Consider the following 18,375-nt stretch of genomic DNA (forward strand, 5'->3'; position numbering starts at 1 on the left):
TGCCCTTACATTGATATTTAATAGCTCTGTGATAAATAAAGCTTGATCGTGATGAGAATTATACATTTTATATTTTATAACATATTTCCAGCAATTAATCATGACCTGATATGCAATATAACTACGCCGAGGAAGTTCTAATGACTTTTATGCAATCATTATAATAAATCTGTGTGTACACTGTATGTACATTGTTTTTGCAAATGACTACCATATATGCTCTATGCATGTGTGTGTGTGTTAACATAAGTCAGTTAATGTGCACATGTCAAACACAATTATCACATCGCCCACACCCTCACAAGTCTCGTTAATCTTTTCACTAATCTATCAAATGCACTAATCATCATCTCCTTCGTCGCTCTCCGTCTTCGACTCGGGTGCATGGCACATTTTAAAGCCGGGGTCTGGCCGTCACACGAAACGCTAAAATATGCAAATGGCGATAGTGTCGCACTATGTCATCAGGTGAAAATAGAATATATTTTCATAGTGATTTATTTCTGATGTGATTGTCAATCAGTAACAAGGATGATTAATTGCTACGAATGTCAATTGACGTATAAAAACTTAAGCAATTTTCCAGATGAACCGCCAGCCGCATACAATGTCAACATGGGGAGTAAAAAGGTAGCGCCTTCAACTCTAATAAACTGTTGGTATCACCAAGAAATATTCACAATTAATTGACTAAGTTCATTTTCAACAATTGTATTGTTGCAAACATTACCGTTACTAACAAGAGCACTTAAATTGCAAAACGTCAACATGAAAAATGAATGCACGGAGGACATATTGTACTTTTGTATACCTAACGGTTTCTTAGGGTTAATACGAGTATGTTACTTAAAATATTGGGATTTGTATAAACAGTTATGTATATGTACATAAATTATAACGAGAAGAATAACGATTTGGACTGAATTCGCAATGCTTTTCGTCTCCAAACAACAGCCATGGCAAACACGATTTCAGACATCCACAAAATAATGGCATTAAAACATTTAGGAATGGATTTATGTAAAACTCACAACATACTAAACTCCATTTTGCTACAGAAGAACATTATTACCGTCTCATTTTTATGATTACAACCTCAAAAACGTCAAACTATGTGACAAAGATCGACTCCCTATCGTACGACTTCTTCAGTCTGCTGCTAGAGAAAATAATTTGAGCTGCAGAACTTAATCGAGCAGGTACAATCTTCTATGAGAGTGTACAGGTGCTGGCGTATGCCGATGATATTGATATCATTGGCCTCAACACCCGCGCAGTTTGTTCTGTTCTGCTTTTTTCAGAGAGGATTAGGAAGCAATTGGGTCTGGCAGTGAGTGAGGGCAAGACGAAATACTTCCTGTCATCAAACAAACAGTCGTCGCACTCGGGACTAGGCTCCCTAGTCACTCTTGACAGTCATAACTTCGAAGTTGTAGATAATTTCATCCATCTTGGAACCAGCATTAACAGCAACAACAATGTCAGCCTCGAAATCCAATGCAGAATAACTCTTGCCAACAGGTGCCACTTTGGACTGAGTAGGCAATTAAGAAGTAAAGTCCTCTCTCGACCAAAAACCAAACTCTAAAAGTCACTCATTATTCCCGTCCTGCTATATGGTGTAGAGGCATGGACGATGACAACATCTGATGAGTCGACGTTGCGAGTTTTCGAGAGAAAGTTTCTGTGAAAGATTTATAACGGGTTGGCCACGGCAAATATCGCATTCGACGATATTGACATAGTTCAGCGAATTAAGAGACAGCGGCTGCGCTGGCTATGTCATGTCGTCCGAATGGACGCAAACACTCCAATTCTGAAAGTATTCGACTCACCCCACTCCGTTGGTAAGACCAGGGGGAGAAGCTTCACTTGGAATCCCCAATTGGCGCCACGTTGTGAAAAGAAGAAACGACTGGCGCGCTGTTGTTAACTCGGCTATAGCGGTGTTTTCGCCAGTAAAAAAGAAGATATATGTATGTACATGTGTACATACGAGTATTTTTCATAGCTAAGAACAAACCAAGTCAAATGAGAGAATTTCGCAGCTCTGCCATTGCTCATACGTCCCACACACCTTTTAACATTTCATTAAGCAACCACGAAAAGTAAAAAAAAAACACTAGCTAATATATTTACATTCATTGCAGCAATTTATTCTGGCAACTTGAACATTGAACTGAACTTTCTGCAGTCGTCATCACCCATTGGACCCCCGCCACCGCGCGCACTATCATCGACATAATTAATAAAATACAAGTATGTACAAATATGTACTGAATTTACAAATAAACACACTCGCTTCCTGTAGCTAACCAAACAGCTAAGCATTTTTGGCAAACAAATAATTGTTGAAGGCCAATTGAATAAACGAAACGCATAAGTGCGTAATTCGCTAATTCGTTTTTAAAATAACATCCCTATTAATAGCAATGAGTTATAATTAAATCGAAACGAAATTAAAAATTGTTTTTACCTGAACATACATACATACATATCGCTCATTTGCTGCAAGACCGGCATAAATCAAAAAACGTGATTTTTGAGTTAATGCTGCAGAATTGTTCGTTATATCATACTTCATGTTGAGTGAAAAATTCATATGAATACCTCTTATATGCTCCGCTTGAGAAGAGGTGTAAGGTTGGAGTCACCGTGTAAGGTTGTAGTAAGTTGAAAACTTTAAACGCGTTTTCTGGCGAATCGATTTTTTTGACTTATGCCGGTCTTGCAGCAAATGAGCGATATGTATTTGACCCGGGCCGAGCAACACAACTACATTGTCACGGATTTTACTTGTATTATAAATCTTTACTATAGCCCTCAAAATAGGCACGTGAGCCAATGCAAGAATGCCAACGCTTGATCCAATGTTCCATACACTTGTTACAAGTCTCGGCTACATAGGATGGCCTAAAGTGCGTTCAGCTAATTTTGTTTTTTTTTTCGGCTTCTTGCTAATTTTGGAGGTTGTTGGACAGTTTCGACGTCATATTCATAAACTCTCGTCTCGTAATGATGCGTTTGATAAAAAGGGATCCTTTATCCCTTGCTTATGATCTCCACTCTACTTCGTTTTTGCAAGAGATTCCGGACTTTTGGTACCAGTTTGGCATTTCCACGCTTTATACAAAACCATTCACCAAAATCCTTTAGTGGATCCATTAGAGATGTTCAGATACTCTTCTGTCGTTCTGATGGCAACACGAGGAGTTCTTTATTTTTTTTTTTATTTAACAGAGATGAATGGATTACTCGGTTGACTTTGAATTAACTTTAGGGTTCTTAAAGCCCAACGAGATCTCAAAGGCTCCACAATGTTATGCCTTAAGGAGGAGGAATTCGAATATTAATACATGAACAGCAGAAATAGTTCTTTAGTCCTCCGACTTTGACGCAATGCAAGAATCGAGGGACGTCAATTTATTTACCAATGCTATGAAGAGCATCTAGTGGCCGTTTAAACAGTGCGGTTGAGAACTCTCAGCTAAAACGCATGGTGTGTGTCCGTATTTTGGTTCGCTGTATACCTAGTTGCGATGAAAATATGAAAGTAATAGCTTTGAGGTCAAATTACCTAAGTTTCTAGACCGGGTTCGGCCCATTATAGTGTGATTGGCATCAACAACCAAATAAGGGTTTAATGCCATTAACAGAAAAGAAATTGCAACGTTACAATTTTCGATGAATTTTACAACTGTGGGCGAAAAATAGTGAGACTTCTTAATTTACATTTCTCGGGAATCCCCTTCGTCACAATATATTTTTCTAGGTTGGTATGACTATCAGTTACATCTGTGCCATCAGAAGTACATAAAGTGCATTTGGCGATTTTTACGGTGAGTGAAATTAATCAGCAAAGAAATTCCATTAAGTCCAACAAAGAAGTTCCATTAAATTTTGTGTGCAGAATCACATTTCTGGTGCCGAAACGTTTAGAATGTTGGAAGAGCCCTTCTGAGATAATTTTTTGTCGTTATCAAGGGTTTTTGGTTGGTACAAATTATTCAAAGAGAGTCGAGAACGCGTTGCTGTCGAATCACGCCCAGGACGGCCATCAACTGATGATTTTAACCGGTTGCGGCTCTACATCGTATTACGCTAAGTGAAATAAACTCACACTGTTACAATGACGACTGTCAAAAATTCTTTTAACGAATTTCAACTTGGTCACACGTCGGTTTTTGATGAGTCACATCCAGGTATCCCGAAAACGGTTTCCACAGAGGATACCATAAGGCCACGTAGCCCATATTCTACATGAAATATTGGGCATGAGATGCTGCGTTTTTTCACTTCGGACAATAACAAGAGACACCGTGAGACACAAATTAGGTTTTGACGGAAACGGAAGGTTCTCTGCAAGCTATCTATCGGTTAAGTCATCGGTAAACCACCAACTGCCCTTCCCTCAAGTATTTAATTGTAAAAATGTAGAGACAGTCACACGAGGGAAAATAAATGTTAATTTGGATACACATAACGCCTATACGCTGTCCTCACACTTGGGGGTAGAGAGATCGAGATGAGCAGCTCGGTAAAATATCTTGGTCTCACGCTGGATTCCACTTTGCGGCGGAGGCAGCATGTGAACCAAACCCTGGTCAAGGCGACAAAGGCACTAATGGTGTGCAATCGGCTGGCAGTAAAATCCTGGGGTTGCAAGCCAAAGGATTGTCAGGTGGTTGTATACCATGATTGTGCGACCGATAGTCACATATGGAGCGGTGTCCTGGGCCTCTGTGGCGGCACAGGCTTCGGTGGTGATGAAACTATCGAAGCTTCAGCGGCTAGCATGCGTCTGCATGACGGGCGCTATGCGAACATGTCCAACGGCGGCGCTGGAGGTCCTGTTGGAACTCACACCGCTCCACATAGCGATCGGTCAAGTAACCAAGCATTCACTCCTGCAAATAACGGCAGAGGGATGCGGCAAAGGGAGAACAATATCGTCCCAGAGGATGGAGAAGATAAGTGGCAACAATCCAATTGCCCTCCTCCCGAAGGACGGGATTACAAAAATAATAAATTTCACGAGGAAGTTCAAGGTTAGCCTTGGCAGCAAGAGCGAGTGAAATGACTCCACTCTTGAGCTGGTGCTGAGAGATAGTACACTGAAGTGGTACACTAACGGCTCGAAGACGTCGAAGGTATTGGTGCAGGGATCGCAGGTCTACGCACAAGGCTATCCATACCGATGGGCAGATGCCCCAGTATCTTCCAGGCCGAAATCTTGGCCATAAGTCAGTGTATAGAGATAAACCTCCATCGCGGCTATCGAAATGAGCGAATAACCATACTCAGCGATAGCCAAGCGGCACTAAAAGCGATCTCCGCTTACGAGATCAAATCGCTGCTAGTGCAGGAGTGTAGAGAACGGCTAAACAGCGTAGCTGAATTGAACCAGGTACACCTAATTTGGGTATCTGGTCATAGAGGCATAGCCGGCAATGAACTGGCTGACGAGCTCGCCCGCTCCGCAGCCTCCACATACATGGTAGGGTATAAAGGAGCTGCTCCCTAAGGAAGAAAGAGTGGGTAGAGAAGGTCATTGGCAACGGGCGCATGGTATGCGGCATGCCAAGTTGCTAATATGGGGGTACAACCTTAATAGGTTTAGATCGATAATCAACCTCCCAAGGATTAAACTCAGGCTCTTGGTCTATACCGGCCACTGCAAGTTGAAAAGGCACCTATTCAACCTAGGACTAGCCTCTTGCGCTAACTGTCGGTCCTGCGACAGGGAACCTGAAACACCGGAGCACCTGCTAATCGACTGCATCGCAGTCTGCAGACGCAGGTCTAAGGCCCTTGGAACCATATTTCCGGATAGGGATCACATCGACTCACTAGCTCCCAGCAAAATACTAGAATTTATCGATTTGCTGGGGCTTGGTGAGTCCCTGTGAGTTAGGAGAGGGCACAATAGACCCAAGGTCGCAGTGCATACCTCAATTAAATTCTATTCTATTCTATTTTATACGCTGTGACCCTGTAGATCTAGGACAATTCCTCTCTCCTTTTTTCCAACAATTGATGGAGTAATTCACCTGGACTCCCCGCAAAGCATACAACTGCAAGGTGCCAAAAGTATTCCAGACACTGTAACACGTTGCGAGAGTGTAATGGATGATTCATATACAACTTTTGCATCGCTTTTCTTCAGGCATTTGCGTTAACAAATAACTGGTTTTGTATGAGTTCGTTCACATTGAGGCGAAGCAAAGCAAAACGAAGCAAAATGTTGGGTAACACTCATATTTTTGGTAGAGAAAAGAACGCAAAGCAAAGCCTTCATTCTGGAAACCCATTCACACGCAACTTTCCTCGCTTTGCGTAACAATTCATACTGAAACGACGAAGGGAAGAAAACAACTCTTCGCGTCGAGAACTTTTTATTTGAACGTACCCATACAAAAGCGTACATCAAACTTTTCTGTCAAAACAAATGCTTGACGCAAAGCGTTGAAACAGCTCGTTTTCTGGTCCTGCCGTTAAGATATTTCGAATTGAGTTAACATATTGCTTTCTCTCACATATAGATTTTTCTTTCTACACCTCGTTGTTAAGGTATGAATTATCCATCAAAGCAAGAAAAATGTAATGTCAATCGCCATTTGAATGTACATTATGTGTATAATATTGTAAAAATATGCTGAAATTTCGTAAAACTAAATTGTTAAATATAATAACAATTTTTTGTCTCTTTATTTCATTTTAATCACAACAATAAAAGTATCGGAATCAATGTAAATATTGCATTACAAAAGGTTGAAGAAAGAACTAAAATAATCAATTTTTTCATTGTGAATGACATATAGAAGGATGAGAAAAACAGACCCCACAATAAGAAGGCCTTTCAAAGCGTAATGAAAGTGAACAAATTTATCTTGGTTTTGTGACAATATTCTTAATATAGACAACTTTAGCTTCCTTTCTAAATATTCGTAACATTGCATTTGTTTAGTATGAATTATTAAATCATTCATTGTGAAAGTATACATAATGGAAGCTACTGGAGATCAGTTAATTTTGGCCACAGGTGGCTATGACCATTCAATCAAACTGTGGCAAGCACATACCGGCCACTGTATACATTCAATGCGCTTTGTAGACACCTCAGTAAGTTCAGGAATATAATTGTATGTTTTAGCCGTTTCTATCTATGTATTCTTACACACTGGATAGAGTGGCGTTTTACACAAATATAATATCCCATATTTTTTGCAGCAAGTGAACGCACTTGACCGAACCCCTGATAAAACTCGTTTGGCAGCTTGTGGTTACCAATGTATACGCCTATATGACATGGAGACCAGTTGCACAACCCCTGTCATAAACTTTGAAGGTGTTCAAAAAAATGTAACACGCTTGGGTTTCCAAGAGGATGGTAAATGGATGTTCACTGCTGGAGAAGATCACCGTGTTCGCATATGGGATATGCTGTCGCCTCAACCACACTGCTCACGTGTTTTCGACTGTCAAGCCCCCGTTAATGCTGCGTGCTTGCATCCAAATCAAGTTGAAATCGCAATGGGTTCTCAAAATGGTGGTGTATATTTATGGGATGTTAAATCTGAAGTACACGATCAACTTATACCGGAAGTCGATGCCTCCATACAGGATGTGGCAATCTCACCTGATGGACAATATATGGCAGCCGTTAACAATAAAGGAAACTGTTATATTTGGTCTCTAAGCTCGTCGCCAAACCAACAATTGAGTACACTTAGTCCCAAATTAAAAATAGCTGCGCATAAACGTTATGTTCTGCGCTGTAAATTTAGTCCAGACTCACGACTGCTAATAACTACCTCAGGCGATGGAACTGCAAGAATATGGGAGACTGAACATTTTACAATGTGGCGTGAATTGAGCGTGGAAAATTATTGGGTGTGGGATGCAGCGTTCAGTGCCGACTCCAAATATGTATTCACCGCGTCATCGGATGGAATAGCTCGCTTATGGAAGCTACAAACTAAAAACGCGGAACGAAAGTATACGGGTCACACCAAAGCCATTACAGCTTTGTCATTTAAAGATGAGATCGTCTCAGAATAACACGAAGTGAAGGGGAGTGAAACGAGCGGCACGTCTGATGCAAGAAATCAATATAATCGCCGCAAAGAAAAGCGAAGTAGTCGGAGTGGTGGAATATGTTGCTTATTCACAGCGTACGTTAATGGTATTTGAAACTCAAATATATACAAGAAAAAAGAGAACAAGTTTCGTAATATACTATTTTCGAATGTGGGATTCGATGTTTTCAATTGCAACATTTTTCCCTCAGTTTTATTATTAGCTGCACTGTATTTTTATACATAACAATGTTTTTCTCCTATTTTCTTGAAAATGCATAGATAACAAACTAAAATCTAAATCAATAATTCTAATTAAGTTAAATTTAATAATATTTATAAAACGTGGTGAGGCATAGAAATAAAATCTTTAATATTTAATAAAATGTTTAATACAATCTGGGAATTTGTTTACGCGATGTATTGAAAATCGGAACCAATTAAAAATTTGCACCTAACTACTATTTAAAGACCATTTTTAAAAATATTTATTCAACATATGGAATGTCTTTAGCTACGTTCCATTCTTTTATCGGATCCGGGTCGTCGCCAAGATTGTAGCCCAAAAAGCAAGTAACATCGGTCGGTTTACAGGTTGGATTGAGCAATAACATTACTTGATTGATTGGAGTTGCCGGACGAAATGGTTTATGCGGCGGCATGGTAACAGCTGTTGGTGGCAACAAGCGCACTTTGCAGGGCTGAAAAAAGCAACATTACTTCATTTATTTGCATATACCGTTAGTAGTATTTAGCTAACCTTATGTACACTGGCATCAAATCTAAAATTGTGGATAGGTAATTTACTTTTGTTGCTCACGGAGATCACTATTACTGATATTTCCTTACTGGGGCGATCCTTAGTGAAAGTCAACATTACTTTTACATCGTCATCGTCCCACAGTACGCGATCACCAGGAGCAGGCTCTACCTTATCCAAATCTATCTCAATATCAGCTAAAGCTATTGTTTGACATATATTGGGCGATTCCTGTTTAATATTTTCAATATTAACAGTTTTTGAGATCTCGGAATCTAATGCCTCAGCATCGACACCTTCATATTTCGAAGGTATTATTAAAACATCAGCTTTCGCAGAGCTTTCGTGAAATATCTCCTCTTCAGCTTTTTCCTGTTGGGTTACATTTTCACAATTTTTTTGCAGATCTTTTGAATGTAATATTGGAATCGGTTTGCATTTTAATTTTTCCTCAGCCAAGGCATTTAAAGTTTGTTTCTCTGGAGTTCTGCAAGAGTTAACATTTTAATTATCTACATTAAATTTAAAATTGTACTTGGTTTGTATATAGTTTTTTATATTTTAAAATATATTTGTTGCTCTTTATACTCACTTTTTAAAGCTGTATACACGTTCTAAGTCCCGCAAAGACGCTTGAAAAAGATCTTCACTCAATTTGTCAATAGTGGACATTTTTCGATAAGAATTTGTCTCGGTTTCAATATCTACATCTTGCAAGGCACTAGACACATCCGCTTTGGCACTAGTTACAGGTGTGGGTTCTAAGATATTATTGCTAAAAACATCATTGACGATTTCAGCTTTTGCCGGTTTATCACTAATTAACGCAGAACCAATATCTAATAGTGAATCTAAATCATCAAGTGGATTTGAGCTAATAGCTTCCCCTTTTCTCTCATTGGAATTGCCAGTTGCACCAAACATTTCCAGGTCAACAATCGATGAAAATGTAGCAGCGGTCGATGAGGATGCAACCTCGTTTGATTCTTCCCCAAATAAATCTGACAGCAGATCAGTATTTCCAGATTTCAAGGTTTTCTCTGAGACGCCTTTTGGAACTTTTACATCATCTGTACTGCCTAACAAAACACTGGTTGGCTGATTTTTCGTTGGCGTTCCTATCAAAGTCTTGAATCGCTTTATAACATTTTGTAAGGAGTCATTAATTTCTACAGCTTCAACTGTAAAAAAAAAAAAAACAAAAAAAATATATAAAATCTTTCTGAAAATTAAATCAAAATTAATTACCAATTAAGGATTCGTCGCAGTTTTCCAATAACGTAGGTAATCGCTCAATTGTGGGTTTATACTTTTTGCATGAATGGTACAATTCCCGCATTACCGACATGCTTTCGCTCTGCTCGTCAATTTCTTTCCCTTCCGATTCATACATATTTAGCATTTCTACTAACAATTCGACGGTGTTTGTAACTTCTTGTAAAAAGTTTTTATGTTGTATCATAAAATCCATTCGACGGGCATCCTTGTAAAGTAAAAGCAAAAACTGTCATATATTTCGAATGTAAAAAACTACATCCAGCACTTTTTTTACACGGTTTCTTTTTACACCGATTTGAAGTTACACGTTTGAAAAAAAAAAATTAGTATGGTTTCAAAATCACTGTAATTATGTTTGTTTTTACCACACTTGGCACCATTGCTGAAATGAATATTCATAGTAGTAACCGGGAAATCCCCTTATTCGATAACTCTTACCTACACATTCTGTCCGCAAGATATTTACATTTATTACGTGTCTACCGTGTAAAAAAAGAGTTGGGTGTTCTTCAAAGACTTACTTGTTTCACTCTATTTTGTATTAATAAATTTGCTCTTTTATAATTCTCGGGGTCTTTACTGTTAATGAGCATGGATAACATTTTTTCGTCTATGCCGAGCGTACTTTCACGCTTAGACTCTACAACCGGTGTAGCTGCTTGATCCACTTCGCTTTCTAAGCAGAGCTTTTTATAAACTTCTTGTATTTTGACTTTTTGAGGATACTCGGCTGTCCATAGTAACAGACACTCAATGATCCTCTTTTTAATAGCTGCTGGTGTTTCACCGCCTTGAAATTTTTTTGAAACGAGATAAACGAGTTCATTAAGAAAGCGGAACTTAGCGACTTCGGCTTGAAATTCTGGACCACATTTACTCATGCATTCTTCTAGTAACTAAAACAAATTTAATAATTATTAACTATTACAATGTAAGTACATAATACGAACGTTTATCGCCCTTGTGGACTCAGTGATATCTTTGGATCGAACTTTCGTCATAATCATTTTTAGCGCTTTGTCTACGAGTGTTGGGTTACTCCGCACGACCATACAAAACATCTGTGAACTTAGTTCGTCTATATTTTCGCGACTGGGGTTTGTCGCTCGATCTTTTTGTGGAAATGTACAAACAATGATTATTATTTAGTTTCCATCAAATTAGCTATATATCTTTCATGACAACTCACCTAACATTTCTTCCATAATATTTTCGTTAGTAGTCATATTTTCTAATTAAACACTTCTTTTAAACTCTTTAAATTATTTCAGTCTTTATTTTTGCAAAGTTCTCTTATTCTTTCCGATTTTTGTGAGTAATGAATCTTTGACATTTCTTACTGTGACCGAGCACAATATGTATAGCAACTTTCTTTGAACACACCTATCACATTGACATTTATTCAATCGATCCATAAGAAAATATAATACATATTGCGGAAGATATACACTAAATTTATGAATATATATTTTAAAAGCTATACTAAATTTGTTTTAATGTGAAGGTCAAAGAGTGTGATAATAATATGTGAAGTTATTAGATTCAAATTAAAATTTGTTGGATTTTATGGAACTATTTTCCGTTTGGTGAAAGTTAATTGCAATTTAGTCTCTGCAACTTACATTTGTTTCAATCTATGGGTGCATTTACGAGTCGACAAAATGGTGCAGTGGAAGAGGCAGAGCAACGTAATTCAACTCATGCCTACAAATATCCTCCTCGCTCGGGTAACTTTTTTGGAAGCCACTTTATCATGGGAGGAGAACGCTTCGACACACCCCAACCAGAGTCTTATTTATTTGGCGAGAACGCCGATTTGAATTTCCTTGGCAGTCGTCCCACAGCATTTCCTTATCCCCCTCCTCAAGCCAGCGAGCCAACTAAAACTCTGAAAAGCCTAGTAAACATACGTAAAGAGTCGGTACGTTTTGTACGAGTTTCACCCGAAAAACAAGAAATAGTATCCGCCAACACACACATAGATAATATTGATGGTAATATTATCACTAACGAACTTGGTGGTGGTGGTGATGGTTCGGCACAACCCGGAGCATTCTCTTATAATATCGAGTTCACTTTTGATTCGGACGCCAAATGCGCCATAACAATTTATTACTTTTGTACTGAGGAAGTAAGCCCTAGTGGCGTAACACTTGTGCCACGGGATGGACTAACATCCGAAACGTACCACTATGAAAAAGGTATAAATCAATTCTTCTCTCAAACGAGTCACACCTTCAATCCGCAATTAATTCCTGAGGATGATTTAGTCTACAATCAGACAAAAGAACAATATCCAGTTGCTATACATTGCGTAGTAGAGGAAGGTAATGAAGACTGTCGGCAATCGCATACAACTATATGCGTTATTGATCACCATCCTGAAACAAACAGTTATGTATTGAGAGCTCTTAAACAAAAAATTTTCGTTGATGGCCTTTGTTACCTACTTCAAGAAATATATGGTATCGAAAACAAAGTAATTAATTACGTCTAATTTAAATTACTAAGTTTCACAAATTTCTGATAATTTATTTTATTTTAGGCTGTTAACAAAAGTTCCATCGATGAAGAAATCGATGACCATGGAAGTGAGTGTGTTATTTGTATGAGTGAGACACGTGACACTCTTATACTACCTTGTAGGCATTTGTGTCTATGTAATTCTTGTGCGGATTCATTACGTTATCAAGCGAATAACTGCCCTATTTGCCGTGCTCCTTTCCGAGCACTTCTTCAGATACGTGCAGTTCAAAAAGGAGTAAGCTCTCACACTTTGCATCAAAATACACCCACCTCGGCACCAGGAGAACCAGCTCCATGTGATCAACACATACCGCCCGGCTACATTCCAGTGTCACTTATAGAAGCACTCAATGGACCGCCACAGTTTGTAGGTCGACCTCGTCCGAATGACGGTGATATGGCTGATGGGGTAGCTCTCACCGCTTCAATGGTGGTTGAGAATCATAAGGCAACTTCTCCTTTAAAACCCAACCAACGACGTTCTAAAATCAAGAAAAATGTCTCAACTTCTACAAACACGAGTGAAGTGGGTACAATTACAGCCACAAGTAGCACAACCAACCCTACCCTCTCTGTAGTAGAAATAGCAAATGAGAGTAATGTGTGTAGCTCAGCAAATACAGGATTTGGAGCAGCAGCACAGAAAAAAACACTTCCGGCCGATACAGAAACACAGACGAACCCTAGCAATTCCCAAGATAAATTACACATTGTCAATGAACGTCAGAGTTTAAAGGTGCCAAAAATGAAACGCTCTTCAAATTCTAACAGCGTAAATTCTTCGCCATCGCAAAATGAACTTGACACCGATGACAGCGAAAACGAGAAATTATCGCCACTACTAACTCCCGATAATAAATCCAAATCTTCAAATATTACGCGAAACAAAGAAGTAATTGGAATTAATAATGACAGTGATAATGAGGTTGCTGATGTATTGGAAATGAAATCTAGCACTTCATTGAAAAAGAGTGCGACAAGCGGCAATGCTGAGACTGCGGTCGTCAATGCGGATGACTCGGACTATTACACACCCGAAGACACACAGAACTCCATTTTAAGTCCCTTATGTCCTGAAAGAGAACGCGAACGACCCAAAAGTGGAGACAAGTTGTGTAGTCTAAAAGGAAACGCAGGGAGTTTTAAAGGCACCAGCAGCTTAGCCAAGAAGAATCTCCATAAAAAATCAACGTCAGTTGGCAACATAGTTGGTCCAGGCAACACCACAGCCAACTCTGGCATACCTAGTACTATAGCTGGCGATATGAAGAGCAATGTGAGCTCTCTACCAGGTATTCATTTGCAGGCATTCCTATATATTTAATTTAACTATCTACATAATTACTTTTTTTACGCAGACATGTTAGATAATCCGATAAACGTGAATACAGCATCTACACGCAGCTCTAGTGACAGCTATTCGTCGAGTTCGTCAACAAAGCAGCTACTAAGCTCGAATCCAGCGAATACGGCAGCTAATATAATAGTAGATGATAAGACTGCTTTACAAAACGCAGTTAATGTTTAAGTGATTGAAAGTGTGCTATAAGCCACTTCGTATTTAATATATTTATGTCGTACAATACATATACACTATATTGGAGAAGGGAATATCGATTTTTATTTAAAAGGCATATACTCCTCAAGAGCTAAGCTAAAGTAATTGATTCTTATAATAGTGTTCTGACTTATTGCTTTTAACTGTTTTTTACGCGTTGCTTCTTTAGTATGAAATTCTAAATTTTTATTCTTGTAATTATTACACTTCGAGATTATGCCATCTGATAAACGGATTTTATTTCAATGTGTATTGGACATGAACTTTTTTCATATTCCTCACTTATTCGTCATTGTTAGTCTCCTCCGAAGCTTCACCACCATCCGCATTCAAATTAGAACTCTCAGGCTCGTTTGTTGCGCTGCTATTGTTGTCATTGTTTATATTTTCTGTTTGGTTAGTATTATTGCTTCCTTCAGGGTTAAGGATACGTTCGCGATTTCGCAGAGAATGAATACAGGCCAACAGCCGTATCATAAAAGCCGCTGGTACTGTGATAGTATCTTTAGTTTGCTCCAACATTATTGCATTACGTTTCATGAGCTAAAGATTTTTTTTAACTTTACAAAATTATTTTACAGTAATAATTAATTAAATATACGTACATCTTCAGCTGCCGCCTCATCGAAATTGGCATGCTCCAAAGAGGGAGCCCATATTTTTACATCATAATCTATGCCTGAGCTCGCTAAATAGGGCAGCTCAGGATGAGGTTGTAAGCAGTTCACAACATGTTGATCACCTTGCATTAACATGACTAGTTTCCCGGTACGTCGGTCCCAAGTAAATATATGTCCGCAATCCGATCCCGACATAATATAGTTATTACCCCAAAAGTTTGCTTCCTTAATCATGGTACGTGCATTTCTATGCCCAACAAACTTCATACGCAGATAATCGAAAAGACGCTTGTCGAGTTCCGCAAGTTCTTCGTTCAAAGTATCCGCTTCATCGTCACGGAACTGTATGGCTTGCTGACCAGCACTGCTAATATTAGGCGTATCGGTAATGGACGTATTTGTCGGTTCTGCTGGAGCATTTATGGTATTTTCTTCTGGAGGTCGACTAATATTATTGACTACAGCCGTTGTAGAGATAGGTTGAGTTGAAATCACCTGCGTTTGAGGCATTGTATTATTTAAGTTAATAGTACGAGAGTTGTGCAAACGACTAGCAACTCTACGCCAATAAGCACCTGAAGTAGATGGTGTCGAATCTAAAGAAACAAAAGAAAAATTATGATTTTTTATCAACAATTACTATTTCAGTTTTCTTGCTTGTACCGTTTGACGTTTCTCTTGCTACTGCAGCCAAAAGCGTCGCTTGATTTTCACGATTAAGCTCTTGTGCTTGGCCGGAAAGACCCATTCGTGTTCGTGGATCGTTCAGCATACGAGATATAACCTCTGTCATCCGACTCATTATGTTCGCTTGCAATTGCGGACGCACCTGTCCAATTTCCACTCGGCCTCTCGGGTAGTTCTCAGGACGCGCATCCGGTCCAGTGTCGGACCAATCACCACGCAAGCGTAATCTTCGCGTAACTTGTTCGGCCGTTAAAGTGGGAGGAGGAGATGATCTGTTGACATCAGCTGTTCGCCCTTTTTCGTAAAGCTCATTTACGTCTACACCATCACGACGCAAATCAAATAGATACAAATACTCGGAAGAGTAACTTACCAGCAGTTCAGACTCTTCGGGGCTGTATCTAACGCAAGTTATGCGATATTGTCGATTCGTCATCATGGGAATTGGATAGGCTTTAATCGGCTTAGTATGCCTCTCAGTAGTGGGTATAGAGCTATCGCTAAAGTCAATGATCGACAGGTAACGTCGATCATAGACTCGTACAATCGCATCGGAACTACCGACTGCTACATAGTAGTTACTGATGGGCGACAAATCCATGGCATTAACCGCTGATGGGCTGAATATAAGTATATTATCTTTACAGCATGTCTTATGACAACTCGATATCTGCCGTAAATCGAAAAGACGGACTGTACCATCCTCCCCGCAGCTTAAAAATGACCTTGGCTCTGAAGGTATGGTTAGTACTTCATATGTTGTACCACTTTTGTGACAATTAAAAAAACTCAATTTAGCCTCATTTTCACTATGTTCATATAAGGGCTGCATAGGAGCAGTCTCTCTCGTAGAATCAGCGCCCGGTATCACAGTGTTAACATTATTTAATAATGGTGTATGCTGCCGACGAACATATGGAGCTAACAACTCGGTATGCAACACAATGCCATCTCCAGAACACGATACTATCGAATGACCATTCGACTGTGGCATAAACCGTGCACTAAAAATATTTGCCCTGTGAGCCGTTTTATATTTCAACAGTACCTCTTGACTGTGTGGGTTCGTTATAGCAATGCACTGATCATCGCTACCCGACAACAAATATTCGCCCGTGCTGCTCCAACTAACAGTGTTCACACAGCCAGAGTGCACATGTAAACGGCTCATCAAACCCAAACGTTGCACATAGTCCAGCGAGTCTGAAAGGTTGGATAATTTTAGGAAGTTTGGAAAATAGAATTAATTATTAATATATATGTACCTTTGGTACTCGCAATGTAGTTATGAGTGGCAGTTCGTGTTGAATTCAAACTTTGATTATTATAAACACTTCTAAAGACGCTGGTCTTGTTCAAACGCTCGCGAGACATTCTATGTAGCGTCACCAAATTCACCTTGCGTTTACTTTTTAGTTATGTAGGCACTTCTTGAAGAAATAGATGGACTATAAAGATCCTTAAAGCAATAGAACCGTGCGATAACTTAGAGGATTATTAGAAATATCTTTTTATCGTCCTTTCCAACTTTTATTGTGGCACTATAGCATTCTTAATACATGTTACTTATATTCACACTTTTCAAATAAGGTGCAAATGACGCTACGGACAATCTAAACTAGACCTTATCTTTTGCTATAAACAAAAACTGTGACTAGGAATACATATGTATATATTTGTATCTATGCACTTATGTATGGACATACATATATAGAAATTGAAGAAATAAGATAATCAAATATTGCATATTTCTATATACATACATAATTAAATGTACATACTTACATATGTACGTATACGTTCATATTCAATGAGAAAAAATTTTGCTTGGAACACAAAAGTTTAATTTAATTTTTTTTCGAGCGTTGTTTATTATATGGATTTTAAGATTGCCACAGAAGATGTTAGGTTTCACATTATACTTTGTGATCAAACGACTAATAGTAATATGTATGAATGTACTTATGTAAATATATGTAAGATTAATCAATAAAAGAAAGTTCCTTGACTGTATAATGCAATATAATTCAAAAATTGTTCTACATAATATATATGTATGTCTGTATATGTAAATTTCACAGATGAGTATACAAGGCCTTATCTTGGAAAAAAGAAAGCCCCTCAGTATTTATTATTCATGAAAAACTTTGAAAGGCACCTGCAAAGAACGCTTCTACGTATTGGCTATACTCAATGTACTTGCTTATACATGTATGTATGTATATACATATGTACATTTTAACAATTGACGACAAAAATGTGAAATAGCTTCCTGCTCTTTTAATAACCAAACATGCAGATCTTAGATGTATTTACCCGGGTAAACATTTCAAGACCATTCACTATACACACATATGTATATACTTACAATTTTGGGTGTTTATGTCCTCAACAATTTTTAATTATTTACCCTTAAACAATTTAAATAATGTTTTATAGCAAATTGTATATAAATTATTACACTCGAAATTTGATTTTCACTCTCCCCTAATTACAAAAAAAAATCCGTTGTTTATAAAGATTTGATAGTTCAAACGTCCGCAATGATTACAGCAAATTCTTGTCAAGGTTATTATTAATTTTCACATTGTACATTTCTATAAGAAGTTTAGTAGAAAAACTCCGAATAATTAAAATATGCCTTAATATTTCATTATTTTGTCACTTTTCGCAGCAATTGACCTGCTCTTAGCACATCGCGGTATGTTTTCCAAATATTGTGCTGTTCGTATTTCTTTCCCCAGTCCCAGAAATTACCAAATTGTATAAATTTTTTCTTTGTTTTTATCGCTCCTTGTCATTTCGTGCAAATACCTCTTCTTATTACTTCCACACACTACATGCAAACAACCTTATTTTTAAGTATTT

General features: G+C 38.4%; 4 protein-coding genes across 11 annotated transcripts; 2 read left to right on the forward strand and 2 right to left on the reverse strand.

Annotated features, from left to right (window-relative positions):
* The first annotated feature begins 6,836 nt into the window (after positions 1–6,836).
* Positions 6,837–8,476, forward strand: LOC105225528 (protein LST8 homolog). The gene is made up of 2 exons (XM_011204036.4): positions 6,837–7,122; positions 7,231–8,476. The coding sequence occupies exons 1-2, from the start codon at positions 7,006–7,008 to the stop codon at positions 8,059–8,061; spliced, it is 948 nt and encodes a 315-aa protein (XP_011202338.1). The 5' UTR covers positions 6,837–7,005; the 3' UTR covers positions 8,062–8,476.
* On the reverse strand, positions 8,237–11,488 carry LOC105225529 (ADP-ribosylation factor-binding protein GGA3). The gene is made up of 7 exons (XM_011204037.4): positions 11,306–11,488; positions 11,067–11,227; positions 10,638–11,012; positions 10,087–10,321; positions 9,431–10,019; positions 8,839–9,325; positions 8,237–8,779 (listed from the first exon to the last, which is right to left on the reverse strand). The coding sequence occupies exons 1-7, from the start codon at positions 11,340–11,342 to the stop codon at positions 8,567–8,569; spliced, it is 2,097 nt and encodes a 698-aa protein (XP_011202339.2). The 5' UTR covers positions 11,343–11,488; the 3' UTR covers positions 8,237–8,566.
* A 30-nt stretch (positions 11,489–11,518) lies between these two features.
* Positions 11,519–14,253, forward strand: LOC105225531 (uncharacterized). The gene is made up of 3 exons (XM_011204041.4): positions 11,519–12,595; positions 12,662–13,934; positions 14,001–14,253. Exons 1-3 carry the CDS (start codon positions 11,753–11,755, stop codon positions 14,168–14,170), a joined length of 2,286 nt encoding a protein of 761 aa, XP_011202343.2. The 5' UTR covers positions 11,519–11,752; the 3' UTR covers positions 14,171–14,253.
* LOC105225530 (DDB1- and CUL4-associated factor 6) lies at positions 14,164–18,340 on the reverse strand. 8 transcript variants are annotated; one of them, XM_011204038.4, is made up of 5 exons: positions 17,876–18,340; positions 16,773–16,966; positions 15,484–16,710; positions 14,806–15,416; positions 14,164–14,743 (listed from the first exon to the last, which is right to left on the reverse strand). In XM_011204038.4, the coding sequence occupies exons 2-5, from the start codon at positions 16,879–16,881 to the stop codon at positions 14,483–14,485; spliced, it is 2,208 nt and encodes a 735-aa protein (XP_011202340.2). In that variant the 5' UTR covers positions 16,882–16,966; positions 17,876–18,340; the 3' UTR covers positions 14,164–14,482. The 8 variants fall into 8 exon arrangements, with proteins under 8 accessions (XP_011202340.2, XP_019845552.2, XP_011202341.2 ...); XM_019989993.3 differs by having other exon boundaries at positions 14,241–14,743; positions 16,773–16,934; positions 17,969–18,340; XM_011204039.4 differs by having other exon boundaries at positions 14,241–14,743; positions 16,773–16,934.
* Between the last annotated feature and the right edge of the window lie 35 nt (positions 18,341–18,375).

Source organism: Bactrocera dorsalis, unplaced genomic scaffold (assembly GCF_023373825.1).
Source record: "Bactrocera dorsalis isolate Fly_Bdor unplaced genomic scaffold, ASM2337382v1 BdCtg015, whole genome shotgun sequence".
Taxonomy (NCBI): domain Eukaryota; kingdom Metazoa; phylum Arthropoda; class Insecta; order Diptera; family Tephritidae; genus Bactrocera; species Bactrocera dorsalis.